The 13,987-nt window shown below is 39.7% G+C and overlaps 1 protein-coding gene across 4 annotated transcripts in view; it reads right to left on the bottom strand.

Moving 5' to 3' along the window:
* EGF (epidermal growth factor) overlaps nt 1–13,987 on the bottom strand; it is a 107,163-nt gene that overhangs the window by 42,344 nt on the left and 50,832 nt on the right. For all 4 annotated transcript variants that reach the window (XR_003795541.1, XR_003795540.1, XR_003795542.1 and 1 more), the window contains exons 11-15: nt 11,304–11,452; nt 6,756–6,860; nt 5,289–5,512; nt 1,643–1,810; nt 791–940 (exon numbers count right to left, since the gene is read on the bottom strand). Coding sequence is in view for 1 of the 4 variants with exons in the window: in XM_029234889.1 (XP_029090722.1) it covers nt 791–940; nt 1,643–1,810; nt 5,289–5,512; nt 6,756–6,860; nt 11,304–11,452 (796 nt within the window). In the remaining 3 variants the exon portion in view is untranslated. The remainder of the gene's footprint in view (nt 1–790; nt 941–1,642; nt 1,811–5,288; nt 5,513–6,755; nt 6,861–11,303; nt 11,453–13,987) is intronic.

Raw genomic sequence — 13,987 nt, 5'->3', positions numbered from 1 at the left:
CTACTGTTTCCATGTCATATTAGATCTCTTCTTCCTCAAAGTCACGTTTAGCTTTTTGTTTTGTTTTGTTTTGTTTTGCTGTACGCAGGCCTCTCACTGTTGTGGCATCTCCCATTGCAGAGCACAGGCTCCGGACACGCAGGCTCAGCGGCCATGGCCCACAGGTCCAGCCGCTCCGCGGCATGTGGGATCCTCCCGGACCGGGGCATGAACCCGTGTCCCCTGCATCGGCAGGCGGACTCTCAACCACTGCGCCACCAGGGAAGCCCTACGTTTAGTTTTTAAAAACGTGGATCACGAGCCTTGTCGAGCTGGATTCCCTACACCTGTTTGGTATCCTAAACTTATTTATTACAAAGGACTCTGCTTTTCATATAAAGACAGTCATGTGGCAGGGGGTTTATATATGACTACCTCTAAAATCAAGGCCATAAAACTTCTAAACAAAATGTCTTTGAACCTTCCCTGAATTGGTAAAATACTGGCATTTATTTCCAAGGATGGGCTACTCCACCAAAAATAGGGGCCTGGAGCACTGGAACTTAAGACTTGGAATATTATCTTTTGTTCATTAATTTTACAGCTAGAAGAAGTCAATTGAATTTAGTTTGTAATGAGGAGGCCAAACTCATCTGTGGGGGGGGGGGTGGAAGACAGCTTGGCATCCCTAAAAGCAAGGGAGCTTTTAAGAATACAAAATATTAAAAATTAGCACAAGCATAAAAATCAATGTAGGACAATATTCCTGAGCTAAAGTAAGACAATTTGGCCACATAGTTTATCACATTACCTGCCAATATCTGATGGCCATTCAGAGCCAGACACGTTTTTCCATCTGGAGCTTTCACAAAACCTTCACGACACAAACACTGAGCAGTTCCAAACCTCTCTTCGCAAATATGTTCACAGCCTCCGTTTTGATGTAAGCAGGCATCTGCTCCTAGCAGAGAGGAGGTACATTCACAGATGGGCTTGGAGATGAAAAGGTGTAAAATCAGTGGACAGCTTTGGGAGAAAGAAACTATCTAAATGGAGCTGTTTATATCAAGAGCTATTTCAGAAGAGTTCCTATAAAGAGCCACTGGTTCTAAGATAAGCTCAGAATGTGATTACCTTAGGAGTATTGAGTTTAGCCAGTACCTTTGTTCAAGAAGCTATTTGGGAAGATAGGACTCCTATTTCCTGACTTATAATCTAGTCAGACTGACAAAGGGTGATTCAGAAAGAAGAGTTATTGTGGGAAACTAAGTGGCTTTTCCATCTGCTTACCTACTCCTGGCTGAAGCTCACTTACTTGCATTCTCAGGAGGTGGGGAAAAGTCCAGTGTAGGCAGAAGCTTCCACTGCGGGTTTCTAAATCGCTCCCCCCACCCATCCCTGCCCCTGCCCTTAGTGCCTTTAACCCAAAAGTCTTTGAAAAGAAGCAAATAAGTAAAAGCTACTCAGGAGAAGAAAAGTTGAGGTTGGAGGGATAAAGCCCAAACTTATTACCAGACTATCTTAGTTTAAACGAAATCCAAATCTCAGGAGATCTTAACATCTACCCAAATTAGTGAGAAGTGCAACACACACCCCCTTCCCTGCCGTCAAACAATTAAAATAGTTGCAGATGCCAGTCAAAGAAAGACCGTGTCCAGTGTACCTGGTTTTGCCAATGGATGAACTACAACCAGTGATGAGGGCTTCAGCATGCTGCCTCGGAGACATACCCTATTTTTGCCAGTCCTCTTGTTCACCCTTATTACCGATGGCATAGCCCAATCAGAGAACCACAAATGATCCTCAAACACAGCCACAGCAAATGGGTGACCTGGAAGCAGTTGAGATCCATTATAAACATCTTGTCTTTGCCATGAATATTTTTAAAAGGACAAGGCCTGAAACATATACCCAATTCCTACACTAAGTCAATTCTTTAATACAGCTGCTAAGCAATGTATGAGCCACTTCCTTGAGCCACCTACATCAAGGAGAATCCACATGATGAGGGAACCTCTTCTTAGAATGGGAGCCTGGTGGTATGAAGTCCTAGCAAAGCCCATGGTCATCGAGCATTCAGAGAGTGGGAGAATGTGGGTGACTGACATAATACCACCAATAAGAAGGAGACCAGAGCTTCCCTGGTGGCTCAGTGGTTGAGAGTCCGCCTGCTGATGCAGGGGACATGGGTTCGTGCCCCGGTCCAGGAGGATCCCACATGCTGTGGAGCGGCTGGGCCCAGTGAGCCATGGCTGTGGAGCCTGTGCTCCGCAATGGGAGAGGCCACAACAGTGAGAGGCCCGCGTACCGCAAAAAAAAAAAAGAAAAGAAAGAAGGCGACCAAGGCAGGAATGTTTCCATGTTCAGTGATTCTGTCACTATTTATAGACTAAACAACTTGACTGGGTAAGTTGGGTAAGTTATTTTACCCCTCTTTGTCTTAGGTTCCTTGTCTTTTGAATGGCAGTAATAAGTAGTAGACTAAATTTACAGGTTGCTGTAAATTGAGATTTTTACAACATTTAAAAAAATCTAAGGTAATTGAATAACAGCCTCCTCAAATTCCCATCTCCACCAATACATTTCCTTTCCTATCTCTCCTCTTAACTAAAATTAGTCCATTGACTGTGCTCCTGCCTTCTCTAGGACCTTGTTCTGTCAATTACTCCTTTCATTTACATTAATTCTCTTCTATTCTCTTCCTCTTACCAGCTTCTTTCCCTTAGCTGATTAATATGTTCAGGTCTCTCCTATCTTAATTCCCTCATCCCCTTGACCCCTCTAACTTCTTTTTGTCTCTTTCCTTCCCTTCTCAGACAAGTTTTTTGGAAGTTATTTATCATCTGCTGCTTCCATTTTCATGGCTCCAATCAACCCCTAAGTGGCCTCTTCTGATCCTACCTCAACTAAACCCGCCTCTCCATGCCACTGAAACTGCTCTGATAAGATATTCCAGTATTTAGTAAGCTGGGAAATGTTTTAATATACTATCTCAAGTGGTTAGAGGCCAAAGCTAAGGACCCCTAGGTTTGGAAGCTTTTATCACATCCAGTCACATTCCCCAGGCCAGTCTTTTTGCTAATGAAAAATGGATTTGGTGGATTAGGGTGCATGTTTCCCTCTACTGGCAGCAAACTCAAACGATTTTTCCCGGTGTAATGAATCTCCACCCATCATTATTGACCAGGGCCATTAAGATTCATTTGGGTCTCTAGCTTTTGTCCCAAATTAAACTCATAAAGGCAGGAAGGGAATTTCCTATATAGTTATTGTTTTGCTTTGTTTGTTGTGATAAAAAAACGCATAATACAAAATTTACCATCTAAGCCTAAGACTTAACCCACAGTTTTAGTAATGTTAAATACATTCACATTGTTGTGCAAACAATTTCCAGAAATTTTTTCATCTTGCAAAACTGAAAATCTATACCCATTAAACAACTTCCTGTTTCCCCCTCCCCCTAGGCCCTGGCAAATACCATACTACTTTCTGTTTCTGTAAGTGTGCCTATTCTAGATACCCTAAGTAAGTAGAATCATACAATATTGGTCTTCTGTGACTGCCATATTTCATTTAGCAAAACGTCCTCAGGGTTCATCTATGTTGTAGTATGTGTCAGAATTAGCTATTGTTTTTCAACACAAACCCCACACTAGATATAATCTTCCTTATTTTTTGTTTACAGGAGAGCCACAGTTGAACTACCAGTAGATGGCACTGTAATGGTGGGAACGGTTATTTAGATGTACACATACCAGATTATTTGTATTTGTATCTAATAGGAAGTTGCATTAGTCACAGATTATAGCAATACAAATTATTTACAAAATACCTCCTATGCTTTTTTTGGTTTAGAATATGTTGTCTTTACATTCTAGTTAGGAATTTCCAAATCCCTTTATACCTCCAAATATCAAAGCTATAACTTTACATTTATTTGGGAGATGTATTTTTTAACAATGTACGTCTCCCCTACTGACTCCATAACTTCACAGGAACCATAATTGTTTTACTCTCCACTGTATTTCCACTTCCTATAATGGTACATGGATGATAAAAGTCTACAATTGTACACAAGCTTATAATTTATTGTGAAGTATGTCAATTTTTAAAGAAGCTTGGAAGTATGTAAAATTTTTAATTATATTTATCTTGATCTATTTAATGTATAATACAAATCTAGAAGTTCATTACCAAAGAGAAAGGGCAAAATAAATACCTTACATGGATTATTAGTTTGTTAGCTTCTTCCTAAAAAAGAGAGACCATGTTTTTCATCTTCCCAACCAACCAGTTTCTAAATTCCCAAAGCATCTCTAACATCACCCTGGCTTTCATTTCGACATCCAATCTGTTACCAAATCCTCTTGGTTTTTCATTCACAGTGATTTTTGTAATATTCTAATCTCCATTCTACTTTTTAAATGGCAATCTTCTAGCTCAGGCCTTTATTAACTGTTGACTGAACAATTATCATAACGTCCTAACTCATTTCCTTCTCTCCACATTCCAATCCAACACTTATACTGTTACCTAAGTGGTTATCCTGATATACCAATATTATCAGATACATTTCCTGCTTAAGAATATGCAATGGCTCCCTAGTACGTTCAGAATTAATTTCAGTTAACATATTCTGGCAGTACTAACATACAAAGACCAATTTTTGCAGCCTTATCTCAAATGATAGTGTTTTATCACCTTCTATTTACCACATGGCCCAGTTCAAATACTGTCTTTGCAGATCCCCTGAGTCAAAATGAATCTCCTACTGCTATATAATGTCATAACAGTTTGTACTTCTCTTTTAACAGTTAGCATAGGCTACAGTGTTTCAAAACTCTTTATGAAAATACACGACACCCCATGCAAAATCTGAAAATATAATAGGAGGGAAAACTGTATTAACCTTTGCACATGAATGGCTAAAGGTGATACTATCACTTGTGAAAATGACATTTGAGAAAACATAAGAAATGGTAGTAGCTGAACAAGTTCTTATTTTTAAAGAAGTTTTAAAATGGTTAATATTTTCATTCTGATTTTAAGAAATCTTGGCAAAGAGAAATGATTATGCATCACTATTTTTTATCCAATATTCCAATGTTAAAGTAATCTTTGTAGCTCATACATCTCTGGAGAAATCTGTTAGTCTGTCTGTATTCATTTCTCACCATATGTTTAAGGGTGTGTGGGGGTGGTGGTGGTGAGTGTGTGTGTGTGTGTGTGTGTGTGTGTGTGTAAACACATTTTGTATTTAACACTCATCAACAATCAAGCTGAAGAAATCACCCATTCCAAAGCCTCACCTACATCGTTCTGGGCAAGTCTTTGGCGTTTTGAACCATCCAGATTGGACATTTCAATCACAGACTGCTTGGCATCGCACCAATACAACTTGTCAGTTAAGTAATCAATTGTTATTCCACTGGGCCAGACCAGATCCGAGCTAGCTATAACCAGTCGGCCAATGCCTTGAAGGGAAGAGCTTTCAATTCGTGGATTAATCCCCATCTCAGTCCAGAATAATCTCCTTTAATCAAGAAAGCATACAACAAATAAAACTTGCAAGGAAAAACACTTCTTTTATTCTTTCATTATTAAAAACATCAATGTAAGTCACTTCAGGATAAACTAAAGTGGTACACCAAGGAATACAGAAAGAGAAAGTATAGCACTGAATATTGGACACATAATTTTCAAAAGCAAAAAATTACCTTCTCTATGTACAACAACTTGGACAGAAAATGCTGAATTAAGGCTCAGATGATTGGATAAAAAAGGAATTGTTAGTTTAAAAACTTGTAGTGTATTACTAATCAAAGGTGTTTGAGCGCATATTCTTAAATCAGCGTTTCATGCTACAAAAGGCAATGGAATCTTGCTAGCCCGTCCCTCTGCTATGCATACGTAAAACTTGCTGTATACGTAAAATTACAACGTAAAGGGAAGAGCATATTTATCTAGTATCCTGTTTTATACTATGTACTCAGTTAACTTGGTCAATTTTCAGTTCTGTAAAGCAGGTGCTGAGGCACATTTTTTGAACTCAATATGGTTCAGTATCTTTTCACTGGCTTGTTTAGAGATGGTTACATTCTCATTGTTTGAATCATGTGGCTGGCTCCAAATTAATTATCTATTTTTACCAGTTTATTATTTCCCACACACCATCATAAAATTTGCATTATAAATAAAATAGGATGAGCTTTTATCCTTGATTTTTAACTAGGAAGGAATTATTCTCCTTAATTCTCTAACTTAAACCAACATTTGTCACGAATTCACAATTAACAACATAGAGCCTCCTAATATTTCACGATTTCTCTTTCCTCTTCCCTAAATCTAGGAATGACCTATCACTGGAACTCATGATTTTTCTAAATAGAATTCATAAGCCACGCAATCCGAATATCATCCTCTCTCAAGAAACAATATAGTTTTTAAAGAAAGTACATAGTGTAAGGGGCTTATGCCTCATTGATGAATGAATTACAACCCACTTCTTTTCAAGAAGAAATTGAATTTGCTTAAAATGAAAGGGTATCGAAACAATAAACTTTTCTATAGGAAAAACAAATCAAAAGACATTAAAAGGACGAGGAAGTTATGCTAGCCATACCATTTCTGAACATTTGAACAAATCTCATGGATTTTCTTGGTTTCTGATTCCACTGACCACCTGAGGTCTTACGACGAATTTTGGACACTAGCACATCAAACATAAACTGTCCTATGACCTCCACAGAAAGGGCCTTATTTTCACAAATACTTACTTGGCCATTGGATGAACAGCAAGTCCTCGTGGCTGAGAGATGTCCTCCTTAATGATTATTTCACGATACTTCCCATTTAAATCACTCCCTTCAATGAGAGATTTCCTAAAATGCATGTAATATAAAGGGGCTTGTTATATCAACTTTACTTTTTAAACAAAAATACTTGTTTTCCCTGTTGCTTACTGAAAAGCAAAATAGGCATTCTAAACTCCCCTATCACAGGTGTGCACATGAACACACACGCGTCAGGAGTACCACTTACGCAAAGTCTATTGTTTTTTTTTAACACAGTGTTTAAATTAGTTTCCCAATATTTATCCCAAGCAATTAAAACACACCGTGAAAGGGTAAGGTAAGAGGGTTCTGTGTCAGTGGCCTGGCAGGGATAAAGCCAGGAAGTACAAATGCCACCATCCCCTTCTCTTCACAACCTCCCAGCTCCTGGTGGAACCAATAAAAGCCTCCGCCTGGTGTTCACAGATCACAGGGAGGAAGGAGAGTAGACCTCGAAGGGCCAGAGAGACAACCAACACAAGGACAGTAGGAGAAGACTTATGTTGGCTTTAATTTTCTTCCATCTGATTCTAAGACAAATGAGAGTACTGAAATACTCTTTGCTACTCTTTACATTAAAAAATAATAATAACTCTTTGGAATCTGGCAGGGGAGAAAATTCTTGCTTTCTAATTTTTCCATTTATTTGTCAAACAAATCTTGATGATCAAATAGACACTTCCTCAGCACCTAGTGTGTGTCAGGGATTGACCTAAGCACTGGATGAGCCCCAGCAGGTTCCCTGAGCAGGCAGGACCAGAACAGAGGAGATTAAAAAGAACCTCCCTGGGCTTCTCTGGTGGCGCAGTGGTTGAGAGTCCGCCTGCCGATGCAGGGGATACGGGTTCGTGCCCCGGTCCGGGAAGATCCCACATGCCGCGGAGCGGCTGGGCCCGTGAGCCATGGCCGCTGTGCCTGCGCGTCCAGAGCCTGTGCTCTGCAATGGGAGAGGCCACAACAGTGAGAGGCCCGCGTACCGCAAAAAAAAATAAAATAAAATAACCTCCCTTCCCCACCTCGTGCCACCTGCCCAGAAACACAGAGCAAGACCAGTCCTTCCACCCTGTGCTACAAAACACTCAGGAGACCTTCTGCAGGTGGCTTGTTCAAGTGCCCTTTCTAGACGGGGGGGGCCGGGGCTTGATCTATTCTTCCTCATGGGCCATATGCAGAAGGGAGATAAAGGTAAAATTGGCTCAGGGCCTGGGCTGGGCCAAATACACTTTGCAAACTACCAACTCAGGGCAGTGGATAATTTGAAATCATTTATACTACAGCGCCACTTTTAAAAGATAATTTTATTCCCAGATGAAGTGGAAGGTATTTTTGAACTCAATGTGTCAAATTCACTCAGTCACAACTGTCACTGTGCCTGTTCCCTTGAGGGAAGGAATTCTGAAGCCACTTGCTTGTGACCAGGGGAAATAAAACTGTCAGTTCTGATCTCATTGTTACATGATCTCTAAATTCTTACTGTTCTGAGCAGGAGTAAGGTGATGAGAATTGAGAGAATTAAGCTCCTGACTCTGGAGCTGTCTCGGGCAGGATTGCTGGAATTTACTCTGAAAGCTCCCCAAGGGAGTCACCCAATAACACACTTCTATTTGATTCAGCCACAAAACACATCTTGAACTCCGGGGTTGGTCATGAGACAGCAAAGACAAGGCGGACATTTGGGTTCACGTGAGTTCAAGCATAACCCTTAATCTAGTGGAGTATCTTTCTCTTCATATTTGTTATCTAATTGGTCTCAGTGCCACCCCTGGGATCCTCTAAACCCACCCTATTTCCAGGGCAAGAGTTGTCCATCCAGAACCCCAGAAGAGTGATTTTTTATCTCATGGTAGTTTTTGTTACCTCAAAAGGATGAGCAAACAGATACACTGTTTCCCTCTTGATTCTTTTTACTAGGCATCTGACTTTGCGAATCAGGATTCCTTAATACTAAATACTAGCACTGCCAGTGGAATGATCAATCTGCTTCCTTCCTACAGTTAGATGTTAATCTGAATCTGTCTTTTCCTAAGCCAATGTAAACTGTAAGCATCCATTCTGGTTCTTTTACTTGGTTAAGAGTTACTATATAATCTGATATCACAAGCTTGGAATCCCAGTTATTTAAATCCAATTTCTAGCTAATATTAAGGTTTTCAAACTATAAACCTCTCATTTCCAGACAAATTAAAGGTTTTCTCTTAGCAGCTGCCGAGAACATGAGAAGGGCTCGTTATTACTCAAGTCAATGAGCTAGAGAATTTGAGGTCTGATCCTCCAGGATACGGTGGTGCCTGTCTATCTCCTGTAGGCATTGCCTCAGCAGTAGGTACTATGGTGCTATTAATCAAACACGTAAAATTAGAGGTGCCATGCAAATGTGGGAAATATGAGGAGACCCGGCATGCTTAGAGGGGCCCAAAGTGCCAGACATCTGCTGTCCTAATCAACGTTTCCTAAAACAGCCGTGTACAAGCTCTGTTATTATGCACAGCTAATATTTTTAAATGTCCTTTTAAGTAGGTTCAAAACAGAGAAGGCCATTATTAATATTTTTAGCATTGTTATGACTGAAGTTGACTTTCATTTGTTACGTGACACTGGGTCGAGGACATTTAACTGACCCTTGTTGTAGAGGGCAGTACGTACTATGATTATTAAAAACACAAGCTTCGGAAATGGTCATCCTTGAGTTCAAATTCCAGATCCAGTACTTGCTGGCTGCTTGACCTCAGGAAAGTTATTTTACCTCTTTGATTCTCAATTTTTTAATCTTTAAATTGGGGATAAGAAGACTTACCTTTTGGGGAGTCAATATGGATATAAAGCTCTTAGTGCAGTATCTGGTGCATTTCAGTTATTCAATAAATGAATAAATACCCAAAGGATATGGGCTTCCCTGGTGGCGCAGTGGTTGAGAGTCCACCTGCTGCCGATGCAGGGGACGCGGGTTCGTGCCCCGGTCCGGGAGGATCCCACATGCCGCTGAGCCTGCGCGTCCGGAGCCTGTGCTCCACAACGCAAGAGGCCACAACAGTGAGAGGCCCGCGCACCACAAAAAAAAAAAAAAAAAAAAAAAAATACCCAAAGGATAAAGGAATGGAATGAAGGTATGGTTAAATGAATGAACAAATGATTGAATGAATTATTTAAAATATACTCACTCTGGTTATAGAAATGCCATATTATTGATAACTGGGCAACACATCATGCATCTGGCTCATGTTTAAAAGCCTGTTTGTCTCCCATGGGTTATCCAGACCAGAAGAGATTTTCTGGGACCTAGAAAGCCTACCCTGAAGCATATAAATCCACTCCCTGGGACTTCTTCCTCTATGTTGGGACCACTGATTTCAGAGGTGAAACTCTAGTTAATTCTCTCTTCTTTTACTTTAACAAGGTTGCAGAGCTGTCAGAGGTTTGGGTTGGCCACCAGGTCACGCCATAGCTCTAAGTTACTCTGAGAGAGTATCCCAAAGCATGGAATCTCTAACCTTCTTCTATGACGTACTCCGTGGCTGGCTCCTTCTTGCTCAGAAGCAGGAAGTGGGCTCTCATCAGCACACACAAGGGATGCAGCCACTTCCTTCTTCCCCCTTCTCCTACCCCATTCCTGGGGCTGACAAGGCCACACACGCACACACACACACACAAACACACACACATACACACCAAGTGCAGTGGTGCTTCCTGCAGCCCCAAGAGCAGTGTGCCCAGAGGACAGACACACCACAACTTCTCTCTGGTCCTGTTGTTGCCCATCGGAGGGAAACAGGCCATCTCTCCCACCCTGAGAGCCAACATGTGGGTTCTAGAAAGACTTGTCATTTAAATGTTGTGCAACCTTGAATAAATCACTTAGCCTTTCTGAGCCTTCGTTTCCCCACCTGTAAAATGAAGGGGAAGTTGATCCCTGAAGCCCCTTCCAGAGCCCCCTCTGGGAGTATCCATCCTTCATTTGGCAATTATTTATGCATGACCTTATGATATTTCTTGTACTGAGACTTAGACCAAGCATTTGTATTAGTTTTCCCTGTGTACATGTGTCTTATCTCCCTGGCTAAACCGTAAGGTGACTGGAAACATGGAGTGCTTCTCAGGCTCCTGTGTATCTCCCATGCTACCTAGGAGAGAGCCTGATCCACAGCAGATGCTCAGAGAACGCTTGTTGATTATATCCAGACAGGTTTTGTGTTTCCCTGATTACAACCAATAGCCTGAAATGCAAAAACACATGCTGTTTTCTTGGTCCTCAAAACTTGCCCATGCATACAGACCTTGATGAAAGATACAGTCTTGATTAAAAGGAGGAATGTCCTGTTTGGTGGTGGGGAGGGGGTTGAGGGACTGTGGACAGCACCGGGGGCATCTTTCCTCCGATCCCAGTCAGGTGCCCAGCAATATTTTCCTGTGTTCAAAGTGGAGGATGAAGCCAGATGTATTACCTATCCAATCACTCCCCTCCCATGTGGCTTAAAACTGAAAGAGGAAACCTACCGTCTGTCTGTCCAATAGAATTTACGGCCAATCCAGTCTACAGCAAGACCTTCTGGCACACCTACTTCTTCCTCAATAAGCCTTTCTCGCTGGGAACCATCCATATTTGCTCTCTCTATCCACTTTAGGGCTGTATGGGCAAAGTATATCTACAAAAGAGAACACAGGCATTTCAGCTTGATTTATTTAAAAGCTTAATGTGGTATATATACAAATGAGGTTAGTAAATCTTTATATTATACAGTACAATAGTTAAGAGCTGGGCGTTGGAGATAGACACACCTGGAACTGAACTCCACCTCAGTTGCTTCCCAGATATGTGTAAACTTAAGCAAGTTTATCAGTGTCTCAGAGGCTCAGTTTCCTCATTGGTAAAATGGGGATGATACTATGAAGCACATTAGTTTTATATATATAAGTTCTTAGCCTTCTGCCTGGCACATATTTCTATTGCTATGGGTAATTTGCTTATCTTTGATCACTGGTCAATAACAAAGCCATCATACTTGAACTCTAACGGCTTCTACAGCCTGAAAGGGAACAAAGATGAGCAGTTTAATGGGGTCTGCAAGCTGAGTTTTAACTTCTACTGCTTGATCCACAGGATTCCACTTCGCTGCAAGTCAGGAGACACAGCTTCCTCTCCCAGTTTTGACACTTATTTGTTTGATTGCCTTGGTTAAATCATTTTTATTTATTTATTTATTTTAAAATTGAAGTGTAGTTGATGTACAATATTATATAAGTTAAGGTATATAATATAGTGATTCACAATTTTTAAAGTTTATGTTCCATTTATAGTTATTGTAAAATACTGGCTATATTCCCTGTGTTGTACAATATATCCTTGTAGCTTATTTTTTACATAATAGTTTGTACCTCTTAATCCCCTCCACCTATATTGCCCCTCCCCACTTCCTTCTCCCTACTGGTAACTACTAGTTTGTTCTCTATATCTGTGAGTCTGCTTCTTTCTTTTTATATTCACTAGTTTGTTGTATTTTTTGGATTACACATATAAGTGATAACATACAGTATTTGTCTTCTTCTGTCTGGCTTATTTCACTGAGTATAATACCCTCCAAGTCCATCCATCTTACTTCAAATGGCAAAATTTCACTCTTTTTTATGGCTGAGTAGTATTCCATTGTGTGTATATGTGTGTGTGTGTGTAGGTACCACATCTTCTTTATCCATTCATCTGCTGATGGATACTTAGGTTGCTTCCATATCTTGGAAATTGTAGATAATTCTGCTATGAACATGGGGTGCATGTATCTTTTTGAATTAGTGTTTTTGTTTTTTTCTGATATATACCCAGGAGTGGAACTGCTGGGTTATATTGCTGGGTTTATTTTTAGTTTATTGAGAACCCTCCATACCGTTTTCCACAGTGGCTGCACCAATTTACATTCCCAATAACAGTGTACATGGTTAAGTCATTTAATCTCAATTTTCTCAGCTATAAAAATGACAAAGTCAGACTAGGTATTTGCTAAAGTTCCTTTCATCTCTAGCTGTAGATAATTTCATTTTAATTAACAGATTTTGTCCAACAGAACATACCTTGAAGATGCAAAGTTCTTTTTCAGTCTAGTATGCAGACTATCGAACAGGTACAAGAGTAAAAAATTGCTATGGGTTAGCTGACAATTTAATGACAGCATATGTGGAATATTAACTGTGAGTACATATATGTACATAAACCTATCATCAATAATGAGAATATTCATAAAATAGTAATTAAATAAAGGATTATCATCTCTCTAGAAAAGGTTCTATTCCATAATACAAAAATGGGCACTTCTTATATTAAAAAATACTCTGCTAGTGCACTGCTTCTCAAACTCAAATGTGTACATGAATCACCTGGGAATCTCGTTAAAATGCAGATTCTGATTCAGTAGTCGCAGTGGAGCCTGAGAATCTGCAGTTCTAACGCGCTCCAGGTCATGTTGACGTCACTGGTCTAAGGACCACAGTTTGAGAAGCAAGAAAATGAGAACATTGACCAGAGAAATGAAAAACCATGAATAAGCCACATGACTTAAAGTTCATTTTAGGTTTCCTTATTCACCTAGTTGTAAAAAATACTGACTGTGTGGGAAAAAACTAATTTGGCAATAAAAGAATCTTGAACTGATTCTATTAATTCTTTCCTGTTAATATAATTCTTCTATGGAGTCAAATAGATTCAGTTCATAGAAAAAAAAAAGAATTGTTTGCTAGTATTTAATTACAAAACTTCTATTTGCAAAAGTAGTTATATTTGGCTATCAATCCAGACCAATTAAACACAGAATCAATTTGCTTCACTCTTTCTCTTTTGGCCACTTACCAGAATGCTTCAAATCAGGAAGAAACAAAAGCACAAGTTTTAAAATTCTAGGAATTAATGCACCATCTAGTAACAACTAAATCATTATGGAGGGAGATTAATAACTATGTAACTTCATAATTATTGGCTGATTAATCCCCAGAAGTTACTGTAACATATCATTTCAAGCACATTCTAACCTAGCATAAAGATAACAAGAAATTAAAGACCAAATGGTCAGCTGATTGGGTTGATAATTTAGAAATTCTAATGTTTATACAAAAAAAACTTCATGTAAAATTATTATATAAATAATGTTGTGTTAGACTGCCATTCACACATGAGCTGTAAAACTTATGTTTCTTGA

Source organism: Monodon monoceros, unplaced genomic scaffold (genome assembly GCF_005190385.1).
Source record: "Monodon monoceros isolate NGI ecotype Baffin Bay Population unplaced genomic scaffold, NGI_Narwhal_1 Super_Scaffold_20, whole genome shotgun sequence".
In the NCBI taxonomy this organism is placed as follows: domain Eukaryota; kingdom Metazoa; phylum Chordata; class Mammalia; order Artiodactyla; family Monodontidae; genus Monodon; species Monodon monoceros.
Note: the sequence above shows the minus strand (reverse complement) of the source record. Positions and strands in the feature narration are given on the sequence as shown.